This window comes from Perognathus longimembris, chromosome 16 (assembly GCF_023159225.1).
Source record: "Perognathus longimembris pacificus isolate PPM17 chromosome 16, ASM2315922v1, whole genome shotgun sequence".
NCBI classification, from domain to species: Eukaryota; Metazoa; Chordata; class Mammalia; order Rodentia; family Heteromyidae; genus Perognathus; species Perognathus longimembris.
This window is the reverse complement of record NC_063176.1, coordinates 26,088,514-26,100,302: the sequence shown is the minus strand read 5'-3', so window position 1 is coordinate 26,100,302 and position 11,789 is coordinate 26,088,514. Positions and strand designations below refer to the sequence as shown.

At 40.5% G+C, this 11,789-nt stretch overlaps 1 protein-coding gene across 4 annotated transcripts in view; it reads right to left on the bottom strand.

The window, feature by feature from the left end:
- Positions 1 to 423: 423 nt before the first annotated feature.
- The window catches only part of Dcun1d4 (defective in cullin neddylation 1 domain containing 4), a 67,841-nt gene continuing 56,475 nt past the window's right edge, over positions 424 to 11,789 (bottom strand). For 3 of the 4 annotated variants that reach the window (XM_048363953.1, XM_048363954.1, XM_048363956.1), the window contains 3 exons: positions 3,357 to 3,461; positions 1,306 to 1,408; positions 424 to 1,192 (listed from right to left, as the gene is read on the bottom strand). In XM_048363953.1, coding sequence (XP_048219910.1) covers positions 1,137 to 1,192; positions 1,306 to 1,408; positions 3,357 to 3,461 — 264 coding nt within the window. In that variant the 3' untranslated portion in view covers positions 424 to 1,136. The remainder of the gene's footprint in view (positions 1,193 to 1,305; positions 1,409 to 3,356; positions 3,462 to 11,789) is intronic. The other variant, XM_048363955.1, reaches the window with a different exon arrangement.

Sequence of the window (11,789 nt, the reverse complement as noted above, 5' to 3'; positions counted from 1 at the left end):
CAAATCACTCAAGATAACAACAAGAGGCCCCTCAAGGAAAGGTCCTAGTGTCTAATAGCGCAATGCTGGTGGTTTTGTGTCCACTGCCTGCAATGGACATGCTGCCAGGAAAAGCCTAGCATGAGAGAAAGAAACAAACATGGAACACAAAACACCTGTCAGAGTACAATTCTTTAAAAAAAAAAATTAGGAAATCAGACACCAAGAAAACTTAACTAATATTTAAGCCATAAGTAAAAGTGCTTTGCAGTTGTAAGCTGCTAGCTAACAGGCTCTCACGATGGGGCAAAATATATTTCACTTGGAATGAGCCAGGAAGCATCAGCTGACAAACACTGGCTAGAAGAATGTAAAGGAGGAGGGGGAAAAATCATTGAAGAAAGTTCATGAGAACTTTAAATTCCATCTTTTTTTTTTAAAAAAAAGGTGCATCTTAAATTTGTTCATTTGTACCTATATTCAAGCTTACAACAGTTTTAATATAAATCAAAACCCTATACCTTGCAGTTGGAAGTGATTTGTGGCATGTGACATGTCAAAATGATCAATTATCACTTTCACCATTTTAAAATGCTAATGTTGTCAAGTAAACCAAATAATATTTGGCATAGGCCACCTAAAACTTATGACTCCGATCTCCTTCGAGAAGTTGGCCTCTTACGCAGTAAGGTGAATTCTGGCAATGTTTGCCCACAGTAACAGGTGTTTTGTCTGGTTTCCTGAAATGCTACATTTGAGACCAAATGAAGTATAATTGGTTCCTTTGATAAAAGGGACTAAAAATATGCCACAAAATTATTTTTACAATACATTTTTGCAGAAATAATCTCTAGGTGAAGCTTTTTCATTTTATACACATATACAAAATTTAAACAGCAATATACACATAATCACAGTGAGGACGTTGGCAAATTCACCAATCTGTAGTGTAAATACAAACTGCAAAGCAGCCTTCCAAGAGAACAATGCTACACAGCAAGCAGAGCTGGCCCATTCGATAGCAAACACCAAAACACCCCTGCAAAAGGGAGACAGTGCAAGAAAAGCAGCATGCGCTTTGATACAAACAGCAATTTATGGCTAATGGGTGACATAATTGTGGTAACAGTGACTCTCTCGCTGCTATGCATAAAATCCTAGGACATCTGTTTGTCTTTATACCATTCCACAAATTCGTCCAACAAAACTGGCCCTGGAAAGAGACAGAGAGAGAGAAAAAACAAACAATATGGCTCAGAGCAGTGCCCTAGGAGGAGGATGTACAGTGCACAAGGATGGACCAACCATTCAGCACCCAGTACTTACATGCTCCATCTTCATCGTAGTTGCTGAGATCAAGAGTAATTGTTCTGCTGAACTCCAGCACATTGCACCACTGGTCTTTGTTTATGACTTTATATTTTGATTGCTGATAGAGGAAAAAATAATATGAATTATTGGCACTGAACAAATGGGATGGCTTCCGTTCCTACATGAAACAAATTAGTAAAGTTCACGTAAAGGTTAACTCTTACCACTCAATATCAATCTAGGAGGACTGATGAACAAGAGATGACAATTTCACTACAAAATCATGTTGAGGACTCAACCCAAGATGGTGAGCATGTCAAAGAAACACAACTGCATGTCCTCCTAAATGAAGTGTCTAAACTCTAGAGCCTTTGCATGTAAAAGGGAAGAGCTACTTACTTCCTAAGAAAGTTGCACAGATTAAGAGGAACCCCTGGCCTGATGAGCACTGCTCGCCGCCCAGCTGTTGGCCTGAGCATCAGGTAGCAGTGAGTCATTTGGTGAGAACTGGTATAAGTGCCACCAGGGGCTTCTGTGCAGGATGCGCTTGCCATTGAAGAAAACGAAAAATCCAAAGCTAGTGACTCAAGGCTTGAGTCAAATCATGAAAGAAAAGACATGAAGTGCTCTAGTCTTCTTATGCAAAAAATAAACTAATAATATTTTAGTATAGAATATACCACATAAAGATTGGAAACTAAAATCCAGAACCAACAATGTTTAAGTCCTTATCATATGAGGATTTAAAAATACATCACTGAACAATACATAAAATGCAAAGAATTGAGCCAAGGGTTTTGAGGACACAAACACAAGAGAGGCTGTAGTAAAAGGACTATTGTTATCTTCAGATAGAAGAAAAATGTGAAGTAGCATAAGAGCAAGCACAGGCTATACAGCTAATTTTCTAGGTAACTAAAAGAAATGACCAGTCTTGGAACAGCTGATGATGTTCCTAGAACTGTGCAACCTCAAGTTTCCCTACAGAATGTCTATAAGCTGAGGGACCTTCACTCTCAAGCTCAAATCCTGTTAAGTTAAGCTCACTAAGCAAGAACCCACTTCCAGTTCTATTCTAAATCCTACTGGCTTATCTTATGGAAGTGTCAGAGAAATTAGACTATATGTAGTTGACCATTATGTCAACAAGTATTTCTTACGTTAAAACTAGTTTTCATAACTTTCTTTTGGAGTTCCAGTAAATCATGTTGCAAGCAGTTTTTAATAACAGACTTCAGAGTAATACTAGTTTAGTTTTCCTGGACAATTAGATAAAGATATACTATTTCAAAAGGGAAGTTAAGGTTAGGGTAAGAGAACGCTTTTTTTCAAAGCTTCAATCCCACCCACCGCCTCCCCCCCACACCCCCACTCCAATCCTTGCCAGCAAAGAGCCTTTTCTAAAATGACTTCGGGAAGACAGCCAAGGGGATGCCATGAGACAACCCAAGTACTCAAACCCATATCAGATAGCTGCAGATCCTGCAGTAGGACCCTCTGAGGAAACCCGCAGCCCAAAATATTTGCTCAACAAGCAAGCAACAATTGAGAAAGTGCTCATCTCTTTCTAACCAGATCTGAAGACGATTTACACTGAAGGAAATATTGTCAGTTCACACGTAGGGTACCTTTACTGTTGTAAGCAGTCCCCAAATTATTTGGAGATAACAGTAGAGAAGAATAGATCATAAAGCTAATTTTAGGAATAAGACAGAGGGCTGGGTTTTAACCTTGGCTTATTAAAAGTGTGAATTCATCTGCAACCATAAAAGCAAGTAAACCTGTTTTCTATTGTTACAAAAAACAGGAAAGCTGAACAGACGTGAAGCTTTTAGAATGGGCTGGGAAAGGAAAGGAGACGAGGCTGTGGCTGTTCTGAGACACTGGGATGCCTGTGACATGCGCACACTCAGATGCAATCCAAGAGGACAGGTAGGTGCTGACTAATGAAAATTCCTATTTGCACAGAAGTACAACAAACAAGAGTTTCATGAAATGGTTAAATAAAATATATTTGGTAGTTCTAAACAAGCAAGCATACAATTGATAAAATAACAACTTGGTACCTCTAAGAACTGGTGAAAAACTGGAAAGAGGGGCCAGATTTTTCCTAATAACAGTCCCAACATGCATTTGGCAGTGTTTATGTCTAGGCTGCGCTGGTCCTTTTCCTGTTTAACAAACAAAAACAAGCATGAGCCAGATGTCTCCAAATAAGAAAATCTCAATAATTCAAGTTTGTATTTTACTTCAGTGAGAAATTAGTGAACTTCTCATTTACCTATACACCATAAAAACTCTGAATGGAAACTAAGGAAAGCAGGTAGTCGAACACAATGGAAGGCTTGGTTATTATCAGTAGAACATATTTTTATTTGCAAAAAATCCATATCATTTGAATGATTACCCTCCTCATGCAAAGTCAATTATATAACAGCAGTATCTACAATCATTTCATGAGTGAAATAATAACTTACAACTCACTAACTTCTTTCTTTCATATTTATGATCATTATTAAAATCAAGGTTGTTGATTCTAAAGCTCATTAACTGGAGTTTAAAGGTTTTGATTTTCATGCTTAAAAATCAGGTTTCCTTGATAAAACAGATCTTTCCAACTCTGCATTTTATAGAAGCTTTCTTGTACTGAGAACATTCTAGAACTGAAGTCAGCTCACAGTAAAGGTGGAGGCTGTAGAGATTTTCTGAGGTGTGTTTCCCCATCCACCTGCTATGGAAAGCAGGACATTCTCCTACATAGTCCCTCTAACCTCCGTTTGGCTGAGACATGGCTCTCAACACAATAGCCCTCACTAGTCACCAAGCAAAAGGACAAAAGGAAAGAGATAAACATTAAAAAACAGATAAGTTCATATATTTGTAATTAGAGATCTCAATTTCTCATTCCAAGTTTCCATTCTAGAGAACTACAAGTGGACAGTTTCAATGGAAAGCAATAAAGGGGTCTGGGACTACAGGAAGTAACCTTACACAATTAAAGCTAGCCTCTACGTGCTATCTCAACTACACTGGACATTTTCTGTATAAGTACCGCGCGCTGACCGATTGCGCTACTGGAGCTCCTACACTGGACATTTTCTACAGAGAGAGAAAGTGCATGGCCATCCAGTGTAGTGGATGCTGTCAGTGACTGACTTAGTCAGCCACAAATGCAAACACACACACCTCTGACTTTAACTGTGAAGGAAGTACTCTTTGGTGCACAATGAACTTCTACCCATAACATTATTTGTAAAAGATAAAGAATGCAGTACAGAAAATGTTAAGGTCCTACTCAACAACAGCATACAAAGGAGATGAAGATATAGGAACTTGCTGCTTACAGAAGATGTACAGAGGTCTATCTTTTGGTTGCAGTTATCACGCATAATAGCTATTTACAAACAGACCGGATGAAATGGTACCACGCCACCCCTCTGTTGGAAGCCTGATGGTGATGGGGGCGTCCCAATTCCACAATTTTTGAAAACTAGTGAGGCCTCCTTCCCACAGCACTCTCAGCCTGTTCCTTGGCCAGGCACATGAGCCTGCTATGCCTAGGTGGCACTCACTCCCAAGCAGAAAAGCACAGCAGAGAGGATACCGAGAGACTGCCTGCCCTTTAAGAGCCAAGCCTTGCTGCCTTCTAGTGCTACAGTGCTATGACTCTGGGATGCACAGTGCAAGCAAATGGAACACAACCTTTTGGCCTGTGACATGGGCAAAAGGCAACAGTCCATCATACCATAACGCAATCCACAAGAAAAACGAGGGAAGTGTTGAGAAACACATGCAGCACCACAGGGATGCCCCAAAGTCCATTTGTCAAACAAAAGCTCATGTGCTTCTAGACTGACAACACTGGTGGCTCTAAGGCATTTGCCTTTGCAGAGTTTCTAACCTCTCAAATGTCTAGTCTGGCTTTGATATATATATATATATATATATATATATATATATATATATATATATATATATATATATATATATATATTGTGCCTTCTTTCACCACCAATGCCTATTCTCCATCACAAAGGACATACACTAAAGTGACAAGAAAAGAAAAAAGATACAAAAGACCTGGACAGACTCTTCGTAACAATATAGTCATCCGACAAACCGATGATCATGAAGGGTTTCAACGCATTTGGCAGTGATGCCAAAACATGGAGAAAAGGCATCAGACTCACAGGACCGGAGGGCTGAACAGCACTCACTCACTCCTGCTCTGCAGGGTGCAGCCAGCAGCTTGAAATCACTAACACCATCTTCTGCCTAGCAAATAAGAGAGAGATATTATGGACGCACTCACAATCTGAACAGTGGCACCTCATGGACAACCAACAGTGCTTGTGGGTGGACTTGTGGCTAAGTACGAATAACCATTCCTAGAAACGCTCAAAATTCTAGGAACAACTTGGTGGACAGAACCCACAGCAAACAGTCAGAATCAAAATGGAGACCTCCGGGGGGTCTGACAACAATGAGCTTGACAGGCCTTCGAGGCAAAGGGGTTCCCAATTAAAAGTGGAATAAATGTCCCAGGATGCTATCAGGCATTTAAATACCATGAATAGTAAAGTAAAAAGAAATCACATGGACAAATGCAAGGAGTACAGCACAGACATCCAAAAGCTCTTTGCATTAAGAGTCACTAACAATCTTGTTACCGTCTGCTTATGGGCTGTGATGGAACAAGGGGGAGGACTAGAGGATTTTGCGTCCCAAGGTCAGACTCTATCTGTTCCAGAATTGAAGTACCTTGAGACAGCCTGCCACAAGACAACTGGCATCCTTAGAATGCTCATTGGGTCAAAGCAGAAGGAAATAGAAACTTTTCTCCCTACCTAGCTACCACTTGACCCAAAGTATAGACACATGTAATTCATAAAAGTTAAATTGTTAATATGAATAGAAAAACAATGTTGTCATTGTTCAAATACAAATAAAAAAGATATAGATGTGCTAATCCCTCACAATATCCAAGTGGACTCTATATCTTGTGGTCTTTATTAATTGCAGGTTAAAAACAGCAGTTGCAAGGTATTGGTCCTCTAATAGGACAGCTGCAAAACCAAAGGGTCTCATTCAAAATACTCTATAGTAGCCAGGTACTCGTGGCTGACACCTGTAATCCTAGCTACTCAGAGGGCTGAGATCTGAAGATCACAGTTCAAAGACACCTTGGACAGGAAAGAAAGTCCCTGAGACTTCTATCTCCAATTAGCCACCAGAAAACTGGAAGTGGGACTGTGGCTCAAAGTAGTAGAGCACTAGCCTTCAGCAAAAGTAATTCAGGGACAGTGCCCAGTTCACAGCCCACAACCACCACCACCACCAAAAACCTCTATAGCACATACTACACTACATATGGAGTAAATGCTAAGATACTAAATGCTGATAACAGCTAATGCAGAGAATAATTAAGTTTTATTAAGGACTGATTATAGAGTTTAAATATTAAAAGAAAACATGTCTTTGTTTACAAAAGGCCACCCCACTGTAAATTCTCCTTTAAGATTGTGATAATTAGCTGGGTGCTGGTGGCTCACACCTGTAATCCTAGCTACTCAGGAATCTGAGATCTGAGGATTGTGGTTCCAAGCTAGCCCAGGCAGGAAAGTCCATGAGACTCTTATCTCCACTTAACCACCAGAAAACCAGAAGTGGCACTGTGGCTCAAGTGGAAGAGTGCTAGCCTTGAGCACAAGAGCTCAGGGACAGTGCCCAGGCCCCGAGTTCAAGCCCTACAAGACACCCTCCCCCGCAAAAAAAAAAAAAAAAAAAAGAGATTGTGGCAATTAAGCAATTTTTTCTCTCAAGTGGCAAATGAACAAAGAAACTAAAACTGGAACAACACAGTTAAATGATAAATATCTACAGGTAAGCATGATGCTACAGAAATAAATCTTTAAATATTTAGGTATCCATGTCTGCTATATTTGAGACCACTATCTATTCAAGATAATCTTTCCCAAGTTTCATGGTTTTAATAGCTTGAAATTTAAGTCCATAAAGAAACATAAAAATAATGGGGGGGGGGGGACTTCAACAGAAAAAAATAATCCCAAGGCTTTCTGAGAAATGATTTATCAGCAAGCACAACTCCAAACATGAACAGTAGAAACCAAGTTAGAAACTGGTATGTGGAATTAGAAGGCCTTCAGACCTATGTGCACCATGGCATTCTTCTTTGAGACTACAGGGATTATAAAACACAGAGAAAATGCAGCTCATCTTGACATCATTACCTGAGGTAAAAAAGCACAGGGCTCTGAAGAATTCAAATCTTAATACTGTGGAGTCCAGGTTAGGAAACTGAAGTTACAGCAAATCAGATTCATACATGTTTTTAAAGTACATAGTAAAAAGCAAAAAGTTATGTATATAACTGTAACCTCTCTGTACATCACCTAGACAATAAAAAAAGCAAAAGTAATAAAATTCAAGTGGCTGCCATCTATCTTACTGAGAAAATATGAATCTAAAATAGTTATGCTCTTAGAAATATAAGCCAACATTAGTTTATAAATAAAAATGTTTTTACCAGGCATTAAGCTCCACTCTACATTTCTTTGAAGTAGGGAGAAAAAGATTGAGTGTGGTGGTGCCTATCAGTAATTCCGAATACTTGGGAGGCAAAGACTGAGAAAATGATAGGCCAGTGGAGGTAAAAATTAGCAAGAAATAGTGAGGTGTGATGACTCCCATTTATGAAGAAGTGTAAATAGCCAGGTCCCAGTCCACCTAGGCCTGGGCATAAAGGCATGATCCTATGCTAAAAATATTAAAGCAAAAAGGGCCTGGCACAACTCAAATGGTAGAGTGCCTACCTAGCAACTGCCAGGCCCTGATTTCAGCTCCCAATACCTCCTCTCCCTTAAACATTTTTTTTTAAAGGTAAACCATCAATACTGTTTTGTTTGCTCCACTCAATTTCTATTACTGAAAATAATTTGTGCTGAAATACAGACATCTAGGGAACATCAGTGAAAACTCAACAGCTCCTTCCACGTTTATGATTACCTTTTACAGAAAACTTACTCCAAGCCTATGTTTGAACTCATTTAAAAGAACATAGTTAGCGCCATCATCATGTAAAATGTATAAATAAGGATAGAGGCATAACAGTCAACAGATAATGGGTGGAGCTAGGCCTTGAACCAGGAAGTCTGATTCCTATCCTAAACTCTTTACTATAGTCCCACATTCCTTGGAAAGTAATGAGGAAAAAATCCAGTCTATGTGTCTCTGCAGTAGTTATTAAAAAGGAACCTACAGAATTACTCAGATTTTCTGGGCAATTCAGAGGGCCTTGTACATTATTCCCATTCTTGCCCTCATTCAGGTCTACCTTCTCTTTTCTTCGTAATGTACAATGAAATATGAGGGGGAAAATACGTGTGAGAAATTAACTCTGATTAGTGGAGGAAATGGATCCAATGCTGATATGAGATTTCAGTTAAATAACAGGAGAAATTCTGTTGAACACAAGAGCTGTGCAAAACTTTCCTTAGCAAGTCCTGTGAGAAATAATCATTTCTGGGCTGGGGATATGGCCTAGTGGCAAGAGTGCTTGCCTCATATACATGAGGCCCTAGGTTCAATTCCCCAGCACCACATATACAGAAAATGGCCAGAAGTGGCACTGTGGCTCAAGTGGCAGAGTGCTAGCCTTGAGCAAAAAGAAGCCAGGGACAGTGCTCAGACCCTGAGTTCAAGCCCCAGGACTGGCCAAAAAAAAAAAAAATCATCATTTCTACTTTAACAGCTGTTTTACTGGGAAGAAGATACGTTGGCTTTAGTTTGTGGGACCTCATAGAGGTTAAACAAAAGCAGTCAGTACCTACTATTGAAGTAGTAATAAATACACCAAGGTCCTGACTAGCTTGATCTGGTAACTAACTTGTCACAAGATCATGTCTCAATAAAAGAGTTCCTCCACTGACCATCCAATTCAACTGCTTTAAGGTGTCCTGAAGGAGTGAGAAAGCAAGCCACATCCTATTCCCTCAACACCTTTCATATCCTTCTCGGCTCACTTGGCCTCACTCCCTCTTACACTTAAGACCTCTTTTTCTCCACTTAGCACGTGCCCTTCATCATGCTCCTTTAGCCATTCCAGCTTGCTTCACTTCACAATCATCCCACCAGGGTTCTTTCAACTTTAATGCTGGGAGCGAGCAAACTTCTCATTTAAAATCTGTCTGCTTTTATTATCAGGCAGGACTGCACTTTAGAAACAAGCTCTACTGCTGTGGACAATAACAACATTGTGAATTCGTGGTGAATTCATGGTCTTACCTGGCCCTGGATGTGCTCCGTTAATCAGCACATCAACCAGGATTTACCCCCAAATGCCAACAGCCAACTTTCTCTATGACTATTACAGTGGCTTGCCCCTACTATCAAGAAGGTCAAAAATCAAATGCACTGATACGCACCATTCACAGGTTAAAATAAAAACACTCGAGTTTTTAATCTCACTCTCTTTACCCTATGTCTTGTGGTTCTCATTAGGACCTTTTCAAAAATCAAACCACGGCCAGACATAGTTGCATATGCTTTGTCCCTCAGCTACTCAGGAGTCTGAAGCAGGAGGCTCTCTAGAGTTTGAGAAAAGCCAGCAAGATGTCGCCTCAAAAAACAAAACAAAAAAAATAAATAAAAAACCAGAACCAATGAAAAATAACTGCTTAAAAGAACTCCATACAGTACCCTGTTTAAGTAATACATTAACAATTTACTCAGTGAAGAGAAATGAACTCTACACATAACTATAGGAAGACAAAGCTCCAACTGTAGGAAAGAACTACTGTAGGCACTTGAAAGTTTTACCCCTCTATGGTCCTCCAACAAAACCCCAGAGATGCTGACAGTTTTGAGCTGAGGCAGCACAGCTCTGTGGAGGCGGCTGGCCTGCATGTCACTGGCAGAGCTCACGCCCTTCGAAGCCATTTCCTCTAAGGCTCGACTTAATCATCTGTGCACAGACAGCACTGGGTGGACCAAGTGACTGCTAGGTTCCTTTTGGTTCTGAAGTGTCACAGTTCTATTACATCTATAAAACTATAAGTCAAATAAAAATTAGTAGAAAAAGAAAGTAAGCTTATAACTATTCCTTTTACCTGGTGGCAAGGCGATTCCTTCCACAGGACTGCAATTTCCGTGGAGAAACAATTATTTCTAGACACTCAATCACATGCTAGCATCGTATCATAGTTTTGTTTTCAGCGGGAACATATGAAACCATCACTATGAGTATTTAATAGCATATACCAACGTTGCTTCCAATACAAATTAAAGATATTAAAACTATCAGGAAGTTCAATTTTTACTGAAGCTGAGATTTTTTTTTTTTTTGGAATTTTTTTTTTTTTTTTGGCCAGTCCTGGGCCTTGGACTCAGGGCCTGAGCACTGTCCCTGGCTTCTTCCCGCTCAAGGCTAGCACTCTGCCACTTGAGCCACAGCGCCGCTTCTGGCCGTTTTCTGCATATGTGGTGCTGGGGAATCGAACCTAGGGCCTCGTGTATCCGAGGCAGGCACTCTTGCCACTAGGCTATATCCCTAGCCCCTGAAGCTGTGATTTTTAAAAGATCTGCTGTGTTAATTATAGTTTATGACACCTAGGATTCATTTTAATAGTAGTAAAAAGGGCTGGAAATGTGGCCTAGTAGTAGATTGCTTGCTTTGTATACATGAAGTCCTGGGTTGGATTCCTCAGCACCACATATACAGAAAGAGCCAGAAGTGGCACTGTGGCTCAAGTGGTAGAGTACTAGCCTTGAGCAAAAAGAAGCCAGGGACAGTACTCAGGCCCTGAGTTCAGTTAAAAAAAAAAAAAGTGAGGGGGAAAGAGATTAAGTTCTGCTTCCAATCAAGATCAAATTTCAGGGCTGGGCATATGGCCTACTGGCAAGAGTGCTTGACTCATATACATGAAACCCTGGGTTTGATTCCTCAGCACCACATACATAGAAAAGGCCAGAAGAGGTGCTGTGGCTCAAGTGGCAGAGTGCTAGCCCTGAGCAAAAAGAAGTCAGGGACAGTGCTCAGGCCCTGAGTCCAAGTGCCAGGACAAGAGAGAGGAGATAGGAGAGAGGAGAGAGGAAGAAAGGGAGAGAGGGAGAGAGGGGGAGAGAGAAATGGGGGGCGGGGAGAGAAAGGGGGGGGAGAGAGGGAGGGAGAGAGAGAGAGAGAGAGAGAGAGAGAGAGAATAAAGATCAGATTTCACGTTCCATATAAAAATAGCTAGATTCCTATACAATAGCACCTTATTTTGGGAAGGCAGACTTCAGACCATAGCAAAGGAAAGAGAAACCCTACCAGAGCCCACATATTTTCCTGAGTTAGAGAAAACAGCTTGGATTTCAAGGAGCCCAAGGAACGTACTCTAGAAGTCTGGAGGTCTCCAGAGCAGTTTCCCCAAGTCTTTGGTCAAGTACTGTTGTGAGCACATGTGAGAAGAAGCAACCTGAGTGTGGAAAAAGTTGTGTTA